Consider the following 24,949-nt stretch of genomic DNA (forward strand, 5'->3'; position numbering starts at 1 on the left):
AACCTAATTGTGTCATAGGCCCTTTTCGAAACGACGGCTTCGGATTCGGCTCAGGCTAGCTTGGCCCTGCTGGTTGATTTGACATATTATGCGCGTGCTTTGCGTATACGCGCTCAGGGCTTCAGCCGTGGTTTCGAAAATGGTCATAGCGCTGTGTCCACCATATCTCAAAATGGCTCATTGCGATCGTCACTACATAAGAGACACAAATCCTCATTTATAATTTGTTTTCGTGTGTTTGGAGGGGGACACTAGACATTTGTGGCGATTTTTTGCAAACCTGCACATTTTAAAGGCACAAGATACTCAAAAAAATTGCTAGCACATTAAAAACTTACTTTTTAGCAGTCAATGGAGGGATGTTGATATTATACAACGTCGTAAGAAACGGCGCCCCTGAAGTGACGTCGATTTCGAGGGGGAAGTTATTTCTCACTTAAATATTCGAATTTCGAGACCTCAGAATTTGATTTAGAGGTATCGAAACCAAGCGGCTGAAAGCACACAACTTCGTATGTCAAGGGTGTTTTTTCTCCCATTGGTATCTCGCAACTTCGACGACCAATTGAGTTTAAAATTTTGCAGGTTTGTTGTTTTGTGCATATGTTGAGATACACCAAGTGAGGAGACTGGTCTTTGACAATTGCTAAAGGTGTTCAGTGCTTTTAAGGATACAAAGAGCTTTACCTGATTCTCTGAATTGACCCACATGAATGACGATGAAGTGGACACAAACAAAAAGCGAAACCTCGAATGCTACTACTACCCAAACAATCTGAATATTAATAGTTCAACACAGTGACCGTGTTTGGATTTGTAACTGTCAAAACAACAATTTTCAAGTTACTACATTTCAGCAAGTTGATAGCGTCACTGGGTGAGATATAGCACCGACATTTATTAACCATTCAGTATGACCGCCATTTCTTGTTTTGATGGTCCCATAAACTATGACCTATGTAGATTGTGATTGGGGAGTTTAGCCCACGTGTCTGTGCGTAGGTATATTCTAAACAAAATGTACTGAACCGACGTATCACAACCGTAAACAGTGTTCGATCGCTGACGATTATGTAGTGCAATGTTTGGCCGGTAAATACTCAAATTTGATTGGTGAGTTTTTGTGGAGAACTCCTCGGAATCGAACCTCAATCAATCAACAACCAACATGATCTGTCCATACATACATACAACTAAACAATTTGATTTTACAGAAACTAAACCTGTATGGAGGCATGACCCATTGAAAGCAAAAGTTTGTAGGCTAAGGCAACATACCTGCAGCAGTATACCCTGCTAAGTTATAGCATAGAGCTATAGGGTTAAAGGATAATGTTCGAGAAAGTGTAGATTCGTGAATGGAATGTACGAGCCGAAGGCGAGTACATTGTAGTCACGAATCTTCACTCTTTAGAGTCTATTCTCTGACTTAAACTTTTCCCAATTGGTTATGTAACAGTTTCAATGAATTTGATTTCTCAATAGTATAATAGCACTAACTAGTCTATCTTATTTCGTGTACGTTGTCAAACGATGCTTTGTTTCATTTTAGAAAATGCTTTTGCAATATATTATACAGGTATACTTTAGTGCTTGCAACATATAGAGTACTGTGTCAGTTTGCTCAGCTAACAATAAATTGTGTAGATTCGTAAAAGCAATCTACCCTTTCAGCAACACAGTGACGTCACATAAACAGTTGGGATAGTGAATAGTTCGTTCCAGCCCAAGGGGATCGGAACGGGATAAGAAGGTACAACTATTTTAGTCGATGGTCTTTCGATTTGTGCGTGTTGATATAAGCAAAAACGTGAGTTCAGTGTACAATGATTTAGTTCTTTGTGTGATAGAACCGGGCACTGTGGGTGACGTGCACAATGATGTGCATCACTTCCGGCCCATTAGACTGGTAATAGTATAAAAATGAAGTGATAGAAGGAGTCCGTTCACAAACACTCCGGATAGCTGACTATTGAAAGACTTCAACTTGATACTGGGTCCCCGACAAACCCGCACATTTTAATCAGGCAGGCCTAAAACACTTTTGTACAGCTAGTTTTAATAGAGTCTTCTCCAATACTGTAGCGTGACAGTGTTTGGGTTGACATGGTGCCGTCGCGAATGTTTCGCAGCCCGGCGGGGACGGTGCTCGGTGTGTTACTTTGCTTGAGCTGCACCTGGTCAGTGTTGTTGGCAGTGTCATCTGAAAATGGTAAGTACGAAGATATCTAGACCAAACAACTCCTTACAAACAAGTGAATAATCTCTAAAACACGAATGAGGTTCAAGTATCCGTACAACAGATTTATTCTCTCCAATTGTAGTTCTCTGTATTATGCATCAGCCCAGCTCCTGTTAGCCGTATTTGAGGAATGGTGGACACTGTGAGTGCACAGTTTGATTTGGGTGTACGACAAACCTAATCATGAGAAACCTACACTGCAAAAACGTTGATCAAATCATTTGTTGGGCAAAGTAACTTCAACAATTAATGGTCGATAATTGCCCAACAAAACAAATAATTGGTCTTGTTGGGCAAACATTTTGTTTGCCCATTCTTTGTTTAAAAAGCGGAACAAAAGTTGGGCAAGTGTTGGGAAAATATTTCGTAATCTGAATTCATCATAACTGTTGGTTACACTTTTGCTTATTTATTGGGCAACTTTTTGGTAATCTCGATTGTTGGTTAAAATTATGCACATTAGTTGGTCAAAATCGTCCGATCATGCGCACTACGATTAAAGAGTTGCCAAAAAGTTGGGCATTAAACAGTAGAACAAAGATATTTTCCAACATGGCGAGTGGAGGAGTGGCTGTGACGAGCGGGGTTGTCCAGTGGATATAGATCCAATTTGAAGGTGAGTTTTTAACTAAATAATATGAAGTTGTGTTTTCTATTCAGTCGTACATATAGTCGTGACAATTGCAGAGCGAGCAACTCATTGACACTACTGTGATAGTTTCAGTTTTATCATGCCATTATGTGCAACGCCGGTTGTGGCATGTATGCGTGGTTGTTGTGTTGCTTTGTGTATGAAATACATGCATGGAACTAACACTGCATTGCTTGCGCTGCAACTGTCACGACTGTGTACAACAACTGAACAGGAAAAAAACTTTATTTAGTTAAAAACTAACCTTCCAAAGCATTTACAAACCACTGAGCACCCTCACGATTTTGAGAGAGATGCCAAGGTCACAACTCACCACCGTTTGCCATCGTGGAAAATATATTTTATATGCCTGGTTGTATGACGTATCACAGGAGAAACTGTAAATCAAAGGGTTAAATACATTCACCATTTGTTGGATAACACCGAAAATGGTTAAACATTTTAACTAGATCATGAATAAAATCATCGCCCAATAAGTGGGTAATTGATAATTATTAAATACCCAGAAAATGGGTAAACAAAAAATTACCCAACTGTTGGTTACCAAAATATACCCAACTATTGATGATGAAATATTACCCAATTATTTGGCAATCAGAGCGCCCAACTTTGATGGGTAATACTTTGCCCAAAAGTTGGAGGAGTTCACTATTCGCCCTTAAATGGGTAAAAAGTTGGGCATTTTTTTACCCAATTTTTTTACAGTGTAGTAGTGTCACCATGAACTGTCTCAAAATGGCTTATGCCGTCGGCCATTTAGCTTTAGACTTACTATCTTTTCTACATAATATTTCTTTCATGGCAATTTTTGTAATGTTTTCTTGTTATTACCTGTTTGTCTTGTCTCCTCGTTTTTATTCTTCGACCTTACACTTTCTTTATTTTGCTTATACGATAAATATTATCTTGAAAACAGTAGTATGAAATAAATGTTTACTTGAATTTACATCTTTATGTAAACTTTTACACTTAAATTTATTAAAGGAAACCCCTTTCCATAACTTATTAATTTTGGTTTTTACCCAAACACCGATGTGTGTTAGCACTTTATATACTCGGTACTTTCCCGAGTCTTTTATTTCACGGGACTCGGGAAAGTACTGTGTATACACAGTGCTAACACACATCGGTGTTTGGGTAAAAACAAAAATTAATATTCTTCATCCCCGATGCAAATGTAACATCTCTTATTTCGATAACTCTTGTCTTGTTTTAGTATAATGATTTTTATTTTGTTTCAGGATACCACATTATGTGTCTCTATTTACTGGACAGTATAGGTAATTACTTAAAATAACTGTAAGAAGAGAGAACAAAATAAGGGAATAAAAGGGTAGCGGCGAGTTCTTCAACGGCCGTTTAAAGCCGGCAGGGTCGGCGGCCGAGTGATAAAGGCCCTAGCTGAAGGCGACATTATTTTAACAAGCTCTAATGGGTATTTTTGTTGTTCTGATTCGGCATTAAGAATAAATTAAAGCAAAGATTTGATTCATAAAAACAATAAAGTTCTTCAGTTGTCGTGTTTTCTCGCTCCGGTGCGCGCGAGACTTAAGTCCTTGCACAGTCTACACATCTTAGTATTTTAACATTGTTAGGGAGCTGAAAGAACTGTGCGCCAATGGTGTTTTTGGCGAGCTGCCAAGCAGTGCGAGCCTATGTAATTATAATACAAATTTCCGCCCGGCGTCCGTCTGGCCGTCCGTCCGCGTTCAGTGGAAATGTTTTTGTTTTAAGTTTTACTCTTTGAGTTGAGTTGTTTTTGGTAAAGTACAAGCCTAAGGTGGATTTTTATATATACGATTTCCAGTAATTTTTTGTAATTGTCAACTATGTTTTCCAATAATGTTGAAGTTTGTGGAAAAAAGAAGTGTTAAAAAAAAATTTAGTTTTTTATTTAGTTTTTGGGAATAGCAAAACAATTAAAAAAAATACTCAAACAACTACCTCAGGATTTCAAAGAACCAAACTCAAACTAAAGCCTGCAAGTTTTGACACCAAACTCTATGTCACTGGTTCCAGTTGAATAAGCTGAAACAATGGAAAGCTTAAAATAGTCATGCCTCCTTATTGCAATGGTGTACTGATCTGAAACTGAAATCAAATATTGCTTTTATATTCATTCATTCATTCATTCATTCAATGGTTTATTAAAAATCTATTAAATTCGCTGCCAGCAGCAGAATTACATGAACTGTTACATAATTAAAAAAATTGGGTGACACATTACATTCATCATTAAAATGGCATTTAATCTTACACAGAAAAACGGAGATGTACTTTTCACTCTAAATGGGAGTAGGAAAGGTACATAGTTGAAAATCCGAGTTAAAATAATTTAAATGGCGTTAAATCTTACACAGAAAAAACGGAGATGCATGCCTACTGTTCACTCTAAATGGGAGGGATTTAAAGTAAATCCAAAGGACTGCAATCAGGGACCAATCTAATTTATGCACACAAATTAAATCCGAGGCAGTGAACAAAAGTATTTATATATTTTAAAAGATTTACCCTCCCCCTTTAAAAAAAAATAAAAATAAGAAAAATAAAAAATACCGGTCCCCAACTACATCCCCCGGACCAACCTTTTAGTCCCTCCCATCTAGAGTGTTGAATGCAAGGCAATAATATTATGTAGAACACAAACATCGAACACCAACAGATTTTACAATTTATGTAGGGAATTACAAGTAAATTAAAACAAAATTACAAGTAGGCAAAATTGAAAGCAAAGGTAAAAGCTTATAATTATGTCAATCATTTAAAGGCTGTGGGCACTATTGGTAATTTATATAAAATAATTATTAGCATAAAACCTTATTTGGTAACGAGTAATAGGGGAGAGGTTGATAGTATACAATATTGTGAAAAACGGCTCCCTCTGCAGTGACGTTTTCGAGAAAGAAGTTATTTTCCACGAACTTGATTTCGAGACCTCAGATTTAGCATCTGAAAGCACACTTCGTGTGACAAGGGTGTTTCTTCTTTCATCATTATCTCGCACTTTCGACGACCAATTAAGCTCAAATTTAGTTATTGTATGTATTATGTTGAGATACACCAGTGTCTTTAAAAGCAAAACGTGGCATAACATAAATTTATACAAAAGAAAGTGAATAGTCCATGCTGAGCTGGTAATGAGGAAGGTCGAGTTAGGAACACTAATAAGAGAAAACACGGTTTAGTGACAATCGTTCCACTTCTTAGTCATGTACATTAGAAAGGGCTTGTTTGGCATCTCACTAATGCAATCACACCGTTCAAAATGAATTGCTTGGGGCGAAAAATATATCTGGCAAACACTATACAGAGACTAGCTTGGTTTATTGCTCGTAAGCAATTAAGTTCAGAATTAACTCTCCTGAGTATACAGTAATTACTATACAGTTAAAGGATTTGTGTACTTTTTTGTAAACACAAAACACAATGTCCTCAGATTTACATTAAACTTACAACGTTTTAAGATAATGTTAGTATAGAAAGCGTACCTTAAAATATTAGTTGCTGTGGTGCTGTAGATTTTGAGAAATGAAACGTGACGTTTGTACATGCTTAAAATAATTTTCGTCTCATGATCACTGAGACAAAAATTATTTCCATGACATTGTTTTACTCGTTTCTCAAAAACTACAGCACCTCAGCAAGTAACATGTTCAGAGAAACTTTCTATCATCATGATGGTTAAACTGTGTAAAGTTTAATGTAAATCTGTGGACATTGTGTTTTTTTTGTCCTACAAAAAGTACATAGACTCTTAAAGTGTTTTGAATTATACAAAACATAAATTCTCAGATTCGAAACCATCTTCTCGTTAACAAAAGATCACGGGCTGTAGATTGAGCTAAAAATGTTTCATTGCATACCATGAATCGGATCCTTGGTTATAAAGTTCATGGACACTATTGGTAATTACTCAAAATAACTGTCACCATAAACAAAAACTTGGTAACGAGCAAAGGAGAGCTGTTGATAGTAAAGGATATTGTGAGAAACGTCTCTCTCTGAAGAAAGTCAGGCATTTTATTATGAACCAGAAAGCACACAAATATGTGAAAGAATTGTCACAACTCTTTCATTATTCTCTTGCAATTATGACCTATGGAGTAACACAAAATATTGTTTTGGTTTCATGCATATGTCCAACCATGAGTATTATCCCAGCAATGTAATAATAACTCTTTGTGCCGCGTCACGGCTTCCGACACGGTATGGACTTGGTACAAAGAGGGTCTTTCCATAGCACCGCAAAGTACGGAGTCAAAGGCCTTCGCAGGGGACTGATGGTGAGGACCAGCGGAGCTCTGCCCCCACGAGTCTGCACGGAATACACGGTCCGTTATGAAAGCAGGACCGAGGGGGCTTGCGGGGTCCTTGCCTGCCCGGGTTTGGGGCCTAGGACACGGCCTGAACTAGGTGTAGGGACGGTCTTCCAGGAGCACGGATAACGGAGTCGGAGGCCTATCCAGGGGACTGCTGGTTGGGGCCAGCGGAGCTCCGCCCCACGAGTCTGCACGGAAGACCCGGTCTGTTATCAAAGCACGCCCGGGAGGGTAGGGCAGGCTGGACCCTCGCCCGGCTGGGTTGTGGGCCTACTAGCACGGGGCCCTGACTTGGTGCAAATACGGTCTTCTATAGGAGCAAGGCAAAGTACTGAGTCGGAGACTATCGTGGGAGAGTGCTCGTGGGGGCCACTGGAGCTCCGCCCCCACGAGCCTGCACGGAAGACACGGTCCTTTACTAAATCATTGGTAAGGGGCTAAGGACACGGCCTGGACTTGGTGCAAGGACGGTCTTCCCGGAGCACGGCAAATTGCGAAGTCGGAGGCTTTTGCAGGGAAGTGTTGGTTGGGGCCAGCGGAGCTCCTCCCCCTCAAGCCTGCACGGGAGACACGGTCTGTTGTTAAAGAACGAAAAAAGGGGGCCAGCGGTGCTGCGTCCACCCAGGGAGGAAGAATTGTTTTATTTTTTCTATGTTCTTCCTCCACCATAATAATCTCAAAATGGTTAATAGCGATCTGTCACTACATTAAACTACATAAAAACGCATTTTATTTTGTTCAAATTTGTCACGAATTTGTTTTTTTTAAAACTCCTTCTCTGGAGGCGAAAATTATTGTAGCGTAAACAACGTATTTACCAGTACTGTCATTTACGATCTTCTTCTCCAGAAAACATGGCCCCTTATTATTATTGTTATTATTATTATTTTTTTCCCGCTAAAATTAAGCTTGACAACATGCTGAAGTTGAATCTTCTAGCAGGTAAATTATATTAGTACATCTTCATGCAAAGTCAGTAGGGATTAATGTCATGGCCAAAAACTTGATCTACAAAAGGTATACCAACACTTTAATAAAATTCTAATCTCACAATTCTAACCCCTTTTGAGCCCATATCCAGTAAGTCACCGAGTGACCGATATTTCTCACACGCTGCGCCACACCTCTGGAAAAAAAATTACCATCACTGGTAAAGTTAACATTCCTTCGCACAGCTGAGTGTTACTTTTACGGATAAACCCATCACGAATACAAACGGATTGTGTACGATATTAATACAACTCTTACTTTACAATTCTAACCCTTTTGAGCTCATATCAAATTATTTACGGATGGACACATTACCATTGCAAGTACACTCACCTGTTTCATGTCCCCAATTGAAAGTGCTTGAAGGCTAATGTTTTCATTCATATTGTTTAAAGGAACACATTTTCTGTTAATAGTTGCTGGCTTGAAAGTTGCTGTAATCCACCATACATAAACTAAAAACCTGTATAAGTTTGAGATTGATCTGCCATCTGGGTCACGAAAAAATAGTGAGCAACCGATTCAAAAACAATTTTAACAAAACGCTCACCGAGCGATAAACTCCAAACGGGAAAGTAGTTTAATTTATTTCTCGTCAAATATGACATTTCAGACAGAAATATTTCAAGGGATGTTTTCTACTATTATCAGCATTAGATTGTGAAAGTTTAATGTAAAACTGTGAAACGTGCGGAAACAAGGGTGGGTTTTCCCGTTATTTTCTCCCGACTCCGATGACCGATTGAGCCTAAATTTTCACAGGTTTGTTATTTTATATATAAGTTGTGATACACGAAGTGTGGGCCTTTGGACAATAATGTTTACCGAAAGTGTCCAATGGCTTTAAGTTTCAGTTTATAATTTTTTTTACGTGTAGATGTTCTTGATTGTGTTACCCAAACTTGTGGATTGACGCGTTTAATACGTTTCTATTATTAGGCACATTATCATTATTACTATTGTTAATACTATTTCATCTGTATACAATTATCACCAAAAGAAAATTGACATTTTTCTCTGTGGCGGGCTACATCCAATAGTCTTAGATCTCAAAGATCTGTTTACAAGGATCCTCGCTGTTCCTAAAAGCACCGCCTTCTGTAACACCTCTGCACTCACACAAGTATCCTCATTTCATCTACATGATTCCCCAATGCTTTTGCAAGGCTCCAAGTGCTTCAACCACCACGGGGACTACTTTTACGTTCACCTGTTATTATTGTAGAGTTTGCATTCTGACTGGTCTATCTTTTCTCCCAATATCCTAATTTAGCGACCGTTTCAACTGATCTGTGTTACTATGGTTACTGCGAGGAGGGTGGAACTTGTCTGACTATTAATGGAAGCCGAGTTTGTTTCTGTCCCGAAGATTTTGCTGGCAACAGATGCCGTAAGTAGCCTCTACATTTGTAAAACGAAACAGGAACACCTCAAGAAAATGTTTACCCAGCAGAATTTCGTAAGAAAAAAAGATGTTAAGGGCAGCAGATTTTCCTAAGAACAATTTTTAGGGAAGCAGAAAAATATTTCATCGGAAAAAAAATAGAGCAGCAGTACTCCCTAAAAAAAAAAAAAATCTTAATTTTTTCGAAAGGCTTTCCTGGCGAATGAAGGTGCAAAACAAAGTACTGTATTAGAAGCTGCGCTGTTTGTGGGTGCTGAATATACAGGCTTACAATAACTCAACGAAAGTCCGACTTGAGTTAAGTCTATGTTCATTACCGATTGATCTGATCATGATTTACCCCATCCTCCGCTCAGGTTCATAGTATCTTCCCTAAAAATTAGGTGGATCAGTTTCGGATTCTTTAATCGTGTATTTTGTTATTAATTTGACAGTTTCCTTTTAAGTGTTCAATTGTTTATGTTTATTCTTTTAATTGCAGAATACCGAGATATCTGCCATTTGGATTTCCCATGTGATATTAATCATGGCCACTGCACTGTGATTGATTCTGACACATGGCAATGTGATTGCAAAGATGGACGCAGTGGAAATTGCTCTACAGGTAAGCATGCTGTATGAGACCCTGTCTTCTAGAGACGCCTAACAGTAACGCTAACAATGCCCGGGCCGGGCCCGGGCGAGTTGAACAGTCTTGGTATTCTAGACTGGACCATTCCACTATCTAACATGGGAGGGCAAGTGTATGAGACCCTGGCTTCCCGAGACGCCTAAAAGTAACACTTTTTGTCCCACTAACAATGCCCGGGCCGGCCCGGGCCGGTGCGAGTTGAACAGCCTTGATATTCTAGACTGGACTCCACCATCTAACATTGGAGGGCAAGTGTACGAGACCCTGCCTTCTCGAGACGGCTGAAGACGATCAGAGCATCCTGATCGAAACGTCGAGTTGAAACTAACGGTTCTTTTCAGAACCACCCCAACTCATTTAGAGATACTCATTACATGGTGTTACCGCAAACCCCTCCATAAGGGCTATGATGTACATATGTGCATCCTTTAAAGACACTGGACACTATTGGTAATTGTCAAAGACCAGTCTTTCCCACTTGGTGTGTCTCAACATATGCATAAAATAACAAACCTGTAAAAATTTGAGCTCAATTGGTCGTCAAAGTTGCGAGATAATAATGAAAGGAAAACACCCTCGTCACACGAAGTTGTGTGCGTTTAAGATGGTTGATTTCGAGACCTCAAATTCTAAATCTGAGGTCTCGAAATCAAATTCGTGGAAAATTACGTCTTCCTTGATAACTATGTCATTTCAGAGGGAGCCGTTTCTCACAATGTTTTATACTATCAACCTCTCCCCATTACTCGTCACCAAGTAAGGTTACATGCTAATAATTATTTTGAGTAATTACCAATAGTGTCCACTGCCTTTCATACATTTTAGGTATTGTGCCAAATGTTGTTCTTGATAAGTCCATCTTGTGGAGTAATAACTAGCTACGCCTAACTACAAAGTGTTGATTATTTACATCACATTGTGATTAATGTTTCATCCAGAATCACTTGGACCATCAAAGTGTGCCAACGTAACTTGTATGAATGGAGGAACCTGTTACCACAACAGCACTACAGTCGATGACACATACTGCGTCTGCGATAATCATCACTATGGACCTTTCTGTGGTATGGGAAACCCTTACATTATCATCTCTTGGTTGTGATCACTTCGTCGTGGGTCCCAAAAATTGTTTGAGAGTTGAGAATTGACAGGAGTAAATTTTGTTAAACATGTGGCGATGTCAAGACCTCAAGGACAATGCCGATGCCGATATCCTGACGATTTCGAGTGCATTTTGACATAAGTCCGAGAGTTAACTGCACAGATATGCAAACACGCGGGTGCATGACTCATGGATAGATTTCTTTTTTTTTTTTTTTTTTTTTTTTTTTTTTTTATAACTGGTATTGCTTGTCATGTATTTATGCTTGTCATGTCCCCATGGGACAATATGCATGTGGCTTGTGTATTACAATTGACTTGAGCGACAAATACTATGACTTGACCTGAGCGATATTTACTTGTGATTCGATTTGAGAACAAAATGACTCTGTTACGAACACTGCAGTACTGTGAACTTAAACTGACAATAATGTGTTTTCCCTTCACCAGAGAATTTTGTCACTTGTGAGGGCGTAGAATGTAACTTTGGTACTTGTAAGGAATACCATGGAGAAACAGTCTGCCACTGCTCCACGGGTCGAAGGGGCCCACATTGCGACATCTGTAAGTACAAGTAGTGTTCATAGGTTTTGGAGGTACATCGGCCGGTCGACCACGTCAGAGCCAATGAACAGCTCTTCCTGGGTAACTCCACCCACAAATTACATACACGACGAACGTTGCACAAGGTTCCTTTATTGTAAGTCATTTCACAGGGTGAATATTCATGCAGCGGCCTCTGCGATGACGAAACACCTGGTAAGCTTATACCCGCGCTGTTCAAAGGCGAATGAAAAGACGGTGTGCTTGTTTCAGTGTAATCTCCTTTTTATATCGTATAATTATATTGTTATCGTTGGCGGGGGTCTGGTTTTACACATCTTTTGATGACAGTTTTTATACTTTTGTTTTAACCTTGACAGCCCCTGTACAACTTGTAACTCTTATGTATATCTCATGATTTAAAATAAGAAAACAAAATAAACACTGAGTGAAACAAAGAGTTCCAAAACGCCAACGTGAGTGGAGATATTCCTGCACTGGGCTTTGAGCAAAACATAAAGACTTGCTGGTCTCATCAGGGGTGCGTTTTTAACAGAGGGAACTGTATGGGTAACTTGGAATGTTACAGGCAAACTAGGTGTTTCGTCATCGCAGAGGCCGATGCATGAATATTCACCCTGCTGTAATGAATCAGAATAAAATAAAACCTGTGCAACGTTCGTCGTGTATGTACATTGTGGGTGGAGCTACCCAGGGAGAGCTGTTCATTGGCTCTGACGTGGTCGACCGGCCGATGTACCTCCAAAACCTATGAACACTATAGTCTGACTTTGTTTTATATCGTCTATATCTCAATCAAACAAGGATGGCTAAAACATAATGGGAAACTTTTGAGACTCTGGCAGCAGCAGGCAAAACGTTTCTTGTTTGTTGTGGCTCAGTTGTGCCCGCGCGTATAGTTCTGAGCACACATTCTAATGGCAAGACACTGTGAAAAAGGACCGTGCAAAAGTATCCTATTGAGTCTTCTCAGATATTTGTTCATGCATTGTATTTTTCTTTTACCAGTGGTTTATGGTGATCCATGCGTTAGCTTTCATCGTCCATCACCCTGTCTAAATGGAGGATTGTGCGTCACTGACTTGGAAGATAAGGTGTTCTGTAAATGCCCAGAAGGTTTGGTTGGTCGCAAGTGCGAGTTTGAAGGTACACAATTAAGGGAAACTCTGGCTTGTTTCACTGTTGTCTCTTTGGGGATGTCACTGCATCTTCTAGACATAGCTTAAAATCATCTTTGGAGTGGCGTGTCGAGCAGTTAAAGAGCACCTGACTTGGTCTCTTGTGTTTCCGATCATGCAGCAGAATGTGGGTTTGAGTCCCGTTCTTGACACTCTTGTAGTCATACCCGCTTGTAGTGTCATCAAGCACGACATTTAACCATTACTGTTTCGTCATTTTGTAAGACGTAAAGCTGTAGGTCCCGTGTGTTGTGTAATGCTTGCAAAAGAACCCACTTACAAAGATTGCAAAGGACGCCGTGGTGTTTCTGGCAGAGGCTGCTAAGTGCACTGGCACCTTGTGAACCCTTGTCAATGTCTCATAGTCAAACAACTTTTTTGTTTCTGTTTGTTTATCATAAACGCCTTTAAAGTACCTTGTTTGTACATACGTGCGGTAAACAAGAACTTAGTGCTAGTAGCAGCAGCGGCAGCGGCAGCGGCAGCGGCAGCGGTAGTGGTAGTAGTAGTAGCAGTAGTAAAATAATCATACTAATTCGTGTTGCATGAACACCATAATGTTGTAAAAACAACGCAACTTAGTTGCATAATAAAGCATTTATAAAGATAATTTAAAAAATACAATTTAATGTATTTGTTTGTCCCCAGATCCGTGTATAGATTTGACCTGCGAGAACGGAGGAACCTGTACGGTATATTCGACTATAGGTCGGGCGGGCTGTCGTTGTAGTAGAGAATGGACTGGACCTCACTGTGAAACTCGTAAGAAATCTGACCTATCATACTATCTGCTCCCTGAAACAAAACCGCCAAAATAAATTTACATTTGTATGTGAATTGGGTTGTACTATTAATTCAACACGATACAATATTGAATGTTTTGCAGATTAAACAGTAATCATGTGACTGTTCCAAGGCTGTGTGTACTTTTTGTACAACATAAAACAACACGTTTCATTAAGCTTCCCTAAAGATATTATTTGCTGGAACTTTTCTGAAATTGTTTCAATTATTTCTCAAAAACTATACAACACCTCATCAAGTAATGTTTTTATCGAAGCTTTCTAACGTCATTATCTTCAAACGGTGTGAAGGTTGAATGTTAATCTTTGGAATTTTGTTTGTGTATACGACAAAAAGTACCCAGAGCCTTTTACGCACTATGTGTGTTTCAAAGACTCAATCTTATGTCACATCATGTAAAACAAGCGTGTATGCCACAATATCTCACACTACCTCTTTTTGATTGCTGTTAATCAAACACAATTCGTTCATTTCCAATATTATTTGGTTATGCACTGTCTACTAAATTTGAGTATCAGAGTTGGATTGCTTCTAAAGACACTGCACACTATTGGTAATTGTCAAATTTAGCTCAATCGGTCATCCAATTTGCGAGATAATAATGAAAGAAAATACACTATTGTTACACGCAGTTGTGTGCTGAGAGACCTCAAATTATAAATCTGAGGTCTCGAAATCAAATTCGTGGAAAATAACTTTTTTTCTCGAAAACTACATTACTTCAGAGGGAGCCGTTTCTCACAATGTTTTATACTATCAACCTCTCCCCATTACTCGTTACCAAGTGGTGAGGTTTTATGCTAATATTTATTTTGAGTAATTACCAATAGTGTCCACTGCCTTTAAAGGTAAATACAAATACCACAATAGTGTGTGATGACTATACTGCAGGTTATGAATTTAAGTGTTTTATTTTTTTTCTGATGATAGAGATGTGCCTCGATGATGTGTGTATAAATGGCGGAACTTGCCGATACCTTGAAGACGGGCCAACATGTTCCTGCCTACAGGGATTCACTGGTACATCCTGTGATACAAGTAAGTATCAACCACTTATCAAAAAGGAGGTCAATAATAAGGGAAAACAGGGGTTAGCAACGAGTTCTTCAACGGCCGTTTAAAGCCGGCAGGGTCGGCGGCCGCATGATAAAAACCTGAGCCGAAGTTCGTGATCGGAAGGAGCCACATGCAATAGCCGAAACACCAACTTGATATCTGCTTCGCGAGCCAGGCATGGTGGGTCGACAATATTGAACCTCCTAGAGTGGAAACGACAAATTGTGAATGAATCAAAACTCGCCTGGTTCGTGCTTTGGGACGAAACCTATGTGACAGCACTGTAAATTAAGAAATGGCTTATTAACAAGAGGCCATGCAATCCTACTAAAGAGCTATATCTTTATTCGACTTAGTTAAAACAATATCTGCCCTTTCTAAAGCTGAACTGGGGCACCCGGAATCCCTACTTATACATGGCCCTGTGTAACCCAAATGAAAGCCATTAGCGAAACCATCCGCCAATAAGTGAGCTCTACGCATGTACGGGAACTGCCTATAGCCAAGACTGCAAAGTGACGATATTAATTGACGTTTTCTTATTAACCATACCATTTGATGTGTTTATACAATAACAAACTGTAATGTTGTTCTCCAGCACTACCACCTGCATGTGATAGTTCGCCCTGTCTCAATGGAGGGAGCTGTAGTGATGATTGGGTTAACGTGGAGTGTTCATGTGAAGCAGGATGGCAAGGAGATTACTGTGAACAAGGTAAGATATGCGTCAATCTAACGGGCCCGTTTACGTAGAGCTGCTTAAGTACAAAATCTACAGCTAAGCACAACCAAATGATGCTTACCAGAATAAAAGCCAAAACTACCACGTCGCATGTGCAATTTGTGACTAATTCATCCTGCTCATTTCTTCAATAGCAAACAAGTTTAAAGGCAATGGACACTATTTAATTGGTAATTATTCAAAATAATTACTAGCATCTTTCCCACTATCCCTATTCATATACTTCCCACACACTTCTATGTACACTCTATCAGCCGACACCCGGATCCTTTCTTATGATAAACTTACCCCCAAGATTATGCAAATAAACTGTGAGGTTTACTTCAGCCAATCTTAATCTTAATCTTTGCACCCCATGGTCATTGTTTATTGGAGCCACAAGTAGCACTAGTCTCATTTGCATACTCCTTTGTTGATTCATGTTTATTCATTAGCTTAGTCATAGCCCAGGAATGCAGTACACTGGTTCATGTGGGTCTTTTTCATAGTCTTTATTCAGTTGTTCTCAATACGCCATTCTGTAAGGAGTTGTTTTTGAAAGAGGTATAGTTTTGTACAGCGCTGGCGCGCGGTTTCCACTGTTGGAACAATGGAATAAAACACATTACAACTATATCATCATAATGCTATTTCCAGTCTTGATAAAGAACCAATCTGTCGGAGTCACATATGGAATTCTATAGAATTCTATCAAATGGTTTATAGAAATACTATTTCCTAGAATGTTATTGCATTTTTTATATAAAAAAAAAGATGCAAAATTTCTATAGAATTCTATCAAATGGTTTATAGAAAAGGCGAGATTTCTATTGCAGGTGTATAGAAAAGCAACACAATTTCTATAGAATTCGATTGCAGGTTCTATATAAACGATACCAAATTTATATAGAAATCTATGAAATGGTTTATAGAAAAGCGACCTAATTTCTATAGAATCCTATCAAATGGTTTATTATAGAAAAATCAAATTTTCTAAAGAATCTGGTTCCAGGTTTTATAGAAAAGAGACTAAGTTTCTATAGAATTTTATTAAATTGTTTATAGAAAGTCCTATAGAATTCTATAAAAATGGTCTATAGAATTCTTTACAAAAGATTTCTATAGAATAAAAATTCTATAAAAGAATTCTATAGAATTTCTATAGGCCATTGTATAGAATGTTTTATAGAAATCCTATAGAAGTCCTTTTTATATTTCTATAGAATTCGTATAGAAAAGTGGCCCATTTTTCTAATGAATTTCTATAAAACATTTCTATAGAATTGCCTATAGAAATTCTATAGAATTTTTTTTTTAGAATTCTATAGAACTTTTTTGTAAGGGATGTTGGGGTATCCCCTCTGGGTCAAAAGTGCGCATAATGAATAATTTATATTGACCCCAAACAACCATGGCCAATTGGGTCCTAGCACCAAGCCCTTCATGAATGCTTACACAGAGTTAAAAAGAACTTGAACACATTTATGATTGGGTTAACGTGGAGTGTTCATGTGAAGCAGGATGGCAAGGAGATTACTGTGAACAAGGTAAGATATGCGTCAATCTAACGGGCCCGTTTACGTAGAGCTGCTTAAGTACAAAATCTACAGCTAAGCACAACCAAATGATGCTTACCAGAATAAAAGCCAAAACTACCACGTCGCATGTGCAATTTGTGACTAATTCATCCTGCTCATTTCTTCAATAGCAAACAAGTTTAAAGGCAATGGACACTATTTAATTGGTAATTATTCAAAATAATTATTAGCATCTTTCCCACTATCCCTATTCATCTACTTCCCACACACTTCTATGTACACTCTATCAGCCGACACCCGGATCCTTTCTTATGATAAACTTACCCCCAAGATTATGCAAATAAACTGTGAGGTTTAACTTCAGCCAATCTTAATCTTAATCTTTGCACCCCATGGTCATTGTTTATTGGAGCCACAAGTAGCACTAGTCTCATTTGCATACTCCTTTGTTGATTCATGTTTATTCATTAGCTTAGTCATAGCCCAGGAATGCAGTACACTGGTTCATGTGGGTCTTTTTCATAGTCTTTATTCAGTTGTTCTCAATACGCCATTCTGTAAGGAGTTGTTTTTGAAAGAGGTATAGTTTTGTACAGCGCTGGCGCGCGGTTTCCACTGTTGGAACAATGGAATAAAACACATTACAACTATATCATCATAATGCTATTTCCAGTCTTGATAAAGAACCAATCTGTCGGAGTCACATATGGAATTCTATAGAATTCTATCAAATGGTTTATAGAAATACTATTTCCTAGAATGTTATTGCATTTTTTATATAAAAAAAAAGATGCAAAATTTCTATAGAATTCTATCAAATGGTTTATAGAAAAGGCGAGATTTCTATTGCAGGTGTATAGAAAAGCAACACAATTTCTATAGAATTCGATTGCAGGTTCTATATAAACGATACCAAATTTCTATAGAAATCTATGAAATGGTTTATAGAAAAGCGACCTAATTTCTATAGAATCCTATCAAATGGTTTATTATAGAAAAATCAAATTTTCTAAAGAATCTGGTTCCAGGTTTTATAGAAAAGAGACTAAGTTTCTATAGAATTTTATTAAATTGTTTATAGAAAGTCCTATAGAATTCTATAAAAATGGTCTATAGAATTCTTTACAAAAGATTTCTATAGAATAAAAATTCTATAAAAGAATTCTATAGAATTTCTATAGGCCATTGTATAGAATGTTTTATAGAAATCCTATAGAAGTCCTTTTTATATTTCTATAGAATTCGTATAGAAAAGTGGCCCATTTTTCTAATGAATTTCTATAAAACATTTCTATAGAATTGCCTATAGAAATTCTATAGAATTTTTTTTTTAGAATTCTATAGAACTTTTTTGTAAGGGATGTTGGGGTATCCCCTCTGGGTCAAAAGTGCGCATAATGAATAATTTATATTGACCCCAAACAACCATGGCCAATTGGGTCCTAGCACCAAGCCCTTCATGAATGCTTACACAGAGTTAAAAAGAACTTGAACACATTTATGCAGTAATCATAGAACTCGGGAAAGCATTGCGTACATATATGAGTAGTGTTTAACATCAATATAAGGGTAAACACAAATGTCATTCAATTCGACCATAAAAATGGAAGGAGTAGGAGGACATGACATCAGTGGGCAAACACATTTTTTCAGTAATGTTCGATTAAGAATACAATATAATGAGTTGATTACAATAACAAACTTTGGTGTATTGTTTATCTCCAGAAATACCTTCTCCATGTGCAAGTTGGGCCTGTTATAACGGAGGGAGATGTTATACAGGAGCTGGGGGTGCCGCTTATTGTAATTGTCAAGCAGCATGGCAAGGAGATCACTGTGAACAAGGTAGGACACCAGACCCATACAAGATCTATAGGGCCCGTTTACGTAGATCTCCTTAAAGTCACCGCAGCCGATTTCACGAAACTGCGTAAGTCCACTTGCGCAACGTTTATGGCGTAAGTTGCGCCACAAATTTATGGTCGAGTTACGCCGATTTCACGACATTTACGCCACGTATATAAAAGTGGGGCAAGTCTGAAAGTTACGCCACAAAAATGGCACAACTTACGCACTCTATTTTGATGGCGCAATTCAGTATGGTATTGCGCATGGAAACTGCAACGTCACAACTTACTGCTTAAAGCCCGGTTCATAATATATTTATTATTTCGTTTTAGCAAAACAAAACAAACACAACTTAATCAGTCATTGTTTTTTATTGTTCAAGGGCCCACCCCACCAAAATAATACACAAACAAATTAAAATACGATGAAGAATTGTTTTAAAACTACATTGAAGATATTGTCATAAGATAACATATATTGATAATTACAAACTTTGTCCTTAAAACACTTCAAAAGAAATCCAAATATTTTTTGAGCATGGTTTTCATGTTATTTATTTGTTAATATAAAACAAATCTTTAACAAGATTTGTTTTATAGTAACAGTAATAATATGGCTAATGACTCACGATTTGTGTTTGTAACTTACATTAATAGCCAACTTTTGTTGTAACTATTAAGCTATTTAATTTGGCCCATTAGCTAATTATGTCTTCAAAATAATATTCCAGTTTGCTGGGTGGGAAAATAACTTTGATGTGTTTATACAATAACAAACTGTAAAACTTGTTCTCCAGAAATGCCACCTCCATGTGATAGTTCGCCCTGTCTCAATGGAGGGAGCTGTAGGGATGATTTTGGTCACGTGGAGTGTTCATGTGAAGCAGGATGGCAAGGAGATTATTGTGAACAAGGTAAGATATGAATCAATCTAACGGGCCCGTTTACGTAGAGCTGCTTAAGCACAAAACTACAGCTAAGCCCAACCTAAGAGTATTTCCTTACCCAGCCACTGCGACTTTTTATTGTTACAGTTCTTAGAACTATATACTGAGAGTAGGCTTGCTTAAATACAAACACAAATGACACAGTAGCAAGTGATGACTAGTACAGGTTTTGATTTTAAGTGTTTTATTTTCCCTAATATAGACACAACTAGATGCCCTGGTGCTATAACGTGTATAAATGGTAGATGCATAAATGGAGTTAGTGGGCCAAGATGTCTGTGCATACAGGATTTCACTGGTACACACTGTGAGACAAGTAAGTATATCAATCAGCCACCTACCAAAGAGGAAGTCAAATTCACAAATACCTAAGACAGTTTATCCATTCTACTTGGTCGAGAGGGCATCACGTGGGGGTGTTTAAACGGATGATATAACACCCGTAAAAATGGAGCGTGACATGCGAGCTTGCACCTGTGCTTATACGCCACTACTAATATTTATGCGTGAGGTACGTCAAATGCTAACTCAAAACGAGGCGACGGGCGCAGCCCCTGCAAGTATGAGGGACGTGCGCCCATGGCCTGATTTTGGGTTAGAACTATGACGTCATGCATAAATGTTAAGAGAGGCATATAAGACAGTTTACAACGACAACACCTGTGCCACATCACGCGATACGCACGACGCGCACCTAAATCTCCTTATAAGGAGTTTTCACCAGAGGGCCTTACCATTTCTTAGCTAGAGGGGTGTTGTGTTGATATAAATCATTGACAAATTATAATTTTTGATTTTGTCTTAAATTTTTGATCGAAATGTTTCGATGTTTTGACCGAAAAAGTATTTGTGAATGGGAATCAAAGTGTGTTGAATCTGTTTTAAACTAGCGGTTTAACCCACCGAGGCCTGGTTTATGACAGTTTACCTTGACTTCGTCTCGGTAAAATTATAAAGAACCAGGCCTCGGCAGTTTTAAACCACTAGTTTAAAACCTCTTCACCACACATCGATTCCCTTATTAATGTGCTGTAACACTTGATGATCCTTTGTTTATAACAATAGAAGAAGTATATCAAAGAACTGAGTGTCGGAGCAAATGTATTGGGTATCATCACAAAGCTTAGAAGTAAACGGAAGGTCTTTGTTTTTGTTTTCTCTATCTAATTAATGATTTCTTTTTTTCTAAGTATGGGGATTTGTGTGCCACACTTGATTGAACATGGACTCATTCTCCCCCAACCCGTGTGATCTGTGCACCATATTAAAGGAACCTACATGTTCATGTTTTTCTTTTTGTATGTTGTTGTGAAAACAAACTATTTAAGTTTATTAACCAACCAGAGTTAGTCTCTTCAATGTTTATACTTTCATGTTTGCACTGACACTAGAGAATAGCTCAAAGAGCAAAGTCAATCAGCAGAAAGAAAAAAACCTTTTTTTTTATTTACCATCATTTGATGTGTTTATACAACAAAGAATTGTATTTTTTTTTCCCAGAAATACCAACTCCGTGTGATAGTTCGCCCTGTCTCAATGGAGGGAGCTGTAGGGATGATTGGGGTTACGCGGAGTGTTCAGATTGTGATGCAGGGTGGCAAGGGAATTTCTGTGAACAAGGTAGGATACCAGACCCATTATAAGGTGTATGCATATATGTATGACATCTGTGTGCAAACACATTTTGTTTCAGTAATGTTCGCTTAAACAATATGATGTGTTTATTACAATAACTTCGGTGTATTGTTTATCTCCAGAAATAATTTCTCCATGTGCAAACTGGACCTGTCATAATGGAGGGAGCTGTTATCCGCGACCTTGGGGTGCTGCGTATTGTATTTGTCAAACAGCATGGCAAGGAGATCACTGTGAACAAGGTAGGACACCAGACCCGTATTAGATATGCATTAATCTATAGGGCCTGTTTACGTAGAGCTGCTTAAGCACACAAACTAGCTAAGCACAACCAAAATAAGGTTACCAGCCAAACTCACCTTTTACTAAGCACAATTATTAGTGACTTGTATCCTGCTCATTTCTGGAATAGCGGACAAATATCGTCAAGGATTGTTTGTGGCGTTCTAGGCCTATAAGCAGATTATGAAATTGGGTCCAGGTCCATATAGGATGTACCTGGTGACATCATCGCCCTCAGCAAATCCCGTTTTAAGATTCAGATTTCGTGTGTGATTTTGCGGTGCTATATTTTAGGCCCTCTGAGACCTGCAACATCACTTTCGAACCCTTGATACAAAACAAATACAGTTTTGTGTTTTTACCTGACATCAATGTACACTGTACACTCACTATTTTTCCAGGTTTTTTGGAGCAACAATTGACTGTGGAATTTCGTTCGCAGAACTCGGGGTATCATTGTCACAACATTCATTTCTATAACCGAAAAAAGGGGGGGGGGCGTCGTTTTTAGTTAAAGTGTTATTTATCAAAATTGCAGCCGAGTAATGGTCCGTCGGTACGAGTCTTGCCATAATTATGTCTTTACTGTGTAGCTGTGTTTTTTTCTTTTACCCACTATATGTCACGTGATCACATTTAAACATTGGTAGCGAAATTGGTATGTTCGAACACCGAAATGGAAGGTTGTAGCCAGTGGGAAAACATACAATATAGGGCCTAGTGTGTTTATTACAATAACAAACTTTGGTGTATTTTTTATTTCCAGTAATACCTCAATGTGTAGATTGGATCTGTCTTAATGGAGGGACCTGTAATAAGGATATTTGGGACGGGCCGATCTGTGATTGTGATTTAGGATGGTATGGCGAACACTGTGATGAATGGAGGGGAACATCATGTAAGATATGCATTAATCTATAGGCCCATTTACGTAGAGCTGCTTAAGCGCAAAAACTATAGCTAAGCACAACCAAATGATGCTTACCAGATTAAGATTCCCAGCCAATTTACCCTGTCACATGTACACTCCATGACTGGTATCCTGCTCATTAATGCGATAGCAGGCAACTTTTAAGCGATACTTTGTGTTTAAGCAGCTCTATGAAATTTGGACCAGGCCCTCTTTTATGGAGCTGCTTAAGCAAAAAAAGCAGCTGTGCCTAGAACAGAATTCTTACCACATTAAGGTTGGCAGCGAAACAACCATGTCACGTGTATATATATATAAATAGGCCTAGCTATAAATATTTTATTTCTCGGGAATAAAAAGTACAAAAATGCACACTAATTAAAAACATTACAAAAAACAGCAAAGAGCAATTTAAAAACAGTAAAAAAGGGAAACAGTTGAGTCCTGAACTATTTCCTTAACGAAACAAAATCCTGTCGAAAGGCTCTCCTCTCCAGCTGATCCTAAGAACAAGAAAAACAAAATTACTTATAACATTATATAAGTATAGCAGCAATAAAAGCAAAGACGCATAAAAAAAAACATACATAAGAGGGCAAGTTAAAGACATAAAATAAAATTAAAATTAAAAAAAGTTTGGCTCAGGTCTTAACAGAAATGTTACTGCCATCATCACCTACCTTAGGCATATGTGTGCAATTGGCATGACGAGCGACATCTTTACAGTCAGTGTTTACACCTTTATGCTAATTTTTGCAACGGGATGAGGAAAACAATCTGTATTTTTAATCTACTAACACCAATGTGTAGCACTGTACATTTTTCCGAATTGTTAAAGAAAAACAATTACCTGTGGATTTGTGTTAACAGAACTCATGAAAGAACTGTTTGAGTACGAGTAGTGTTTAATACATATCATTGTAAAGGTAAAAACACGTCATTATAAAGCCACCAAAATGGCTGACAACAGGCATGCGTGGTTTTTATTCAAATATTTTTGTTTCCATATAATGCAGCCAAAGAATGCCGTGGACTAAACCCATGTTGGCAAGGCGGAATATGCATATCATATATTGCAGGTGAAGATCCAATATGTAACTGCTCACTCGGGTTTACTGGTACATACTGCGATGAGCCAAGTAAGTATACAAGTCAACCAGAATAATTCCTCTATTTCTGGAATGCAAAGCCTTATGAACAAAAAGGTGCATGTACACCATAAAAACAACGCAGCTTAGTTACAATAAAGCATTTACCTTTGCTATTTTTATTTAACTATGCGACTTTTTAGTGACCAAATGGGTTGTAAGATGTGGGTCTGCCTACGTATTATATAGAAATACGGCCACGGAGCAGACTGCACGCACGCACTATGGCTGCTGTATAAAGTGCGGACGGTCACATAAGACCTGCACGCACGGTGAATCGCATGCGATACCAAAAAAAAATCGTGTCACTTGGCAAAAGCTAAAAACATACCCTCAAAGTTCAAACTTACCCGAATTTGTTCACGTTTAGCAAATGCTCCTCTGGGTTCGTAACGTATTTCAGATACCTTCTTCGATTTCCCACTAGCTGGAAAAATTGTTGGGACGGCGTCGTGTTTAAGAATGGCTCTTCTCGTCATGTCAAATGAGTGGTGTATCCCGGATTCGAAGCACGACGGCTCGAAGTGTTCGCTGCATAGCGCTGAAAAAGACGTCGGACCGGACCACTTTGCTCTAGTTAATCTGACTTTCGCAGCCCACAACCGCCTATACTTGGGATCTGCAGGAAATAGATGAAGACTGACCCCATCTTTAGTTGTTTTGCTGCATCCAGCAGCAATACACCTGGTCGGCATTGCCGGAAAAGTGCCCCCCAAAAAAAACTTTTTCGCAGCGTACAAACTCACGTCTTTGAATTACATGTACTTTTGCACGTGTGTTTATCTACGCATCGAGGCAAAGTCTTCCCTTTCCTACGTCACAAAAGGGGTAGGCGGAGTCAACCCCCAAAGCACTTAATTAATTTTTTTAACATATAAATCGTGACAAACAATTACTCAAAAAATTGTTTTATTGTTAATAAACATATACTCTTATGTTTAAAAGAAAAAAAATCCACTATTGGTAATTACTCAAAATA

The 24,949-nt window shown here is 38.4% G+C and overlaps 1 protein-coding gene across 1 annotated transcript in view; it reads left to right on the forward strand.

The window, feature by feature from the left end:
* Positions 1-2,007: 2,007 nt before the first annotated feature.
* The window catches only part of LOC139938837 (uncharacterized), a 31,831-nt gene continuing 8,889 nt past the window's right edge, over positions 2,008-24,949 (forward strand). Inside the window, exons 1-16 of the mRNA XM_071934479.1 lie at positions 2,008-2,212; positions 9,477-9,593; positions 10,090-10,212; positions 11,178-11,303; positions 11,791-11,904; positions 12,913-13,050; positions 13,731-13,844; positions 14,817-14,924; positions 15,541-15,657; positions 18,927-19,046; positions 19,846-19,962; positions 20,198-20,311; positions 21,496-21,615; positions 21,753-21,872; positions 22,679-22,810; positions 23,839-23,961. Coding sequence (XP_071790580.1) covers positions 2,107-2,212; positions 9,477-9,593; positions 10,090-10,212; positions 11,178-11,303; positions 11,791-11,904; positions 12,913-13,050; positions 13,731-13,844; positions 14,817-14,924; positions 15,541-15,657; positions 18,927-19,046; positions 19,846-19,962; positions 20,198-20,311; positions 21,496-21,615; positions 21,753-21,872; positions 22,679-22,810; positions 23,839-23,961 — 1,909 coding nt within the window. The 5' untranslated portion in view covers positions 2,008-2,106. The remainder of the gene's footprint in view (positions 2,213-9,476; positions 9,594-10,089; positions 10,213-11,177; positions 11,304-11,790; positions 11,905-12,912; positions 13,051-13,730; positions 13,845-14,816; positions 14,925-15,540; positions 15,658-18,926; positions 19,047-19,845; positions 19,963-20,197; positions 20,312-21,495; positions 21,616-21,752; positions 21,873-22,678; positions 22,811-23,838; positions 23,962-24,949) is intronic.

This window comes from Asterias amurensis, chromosome 6 (genome assembly GCF_032118995.1).
Source record: "Asterias amurensis chromosome 6, ASM3211899v1".
Lineage (NCBI taxonomy): Eukaryota > Metazoa > Echinodermata > Asteroidea > Forcipulatida > Asteriidae > Asterias > Asterias amurensis.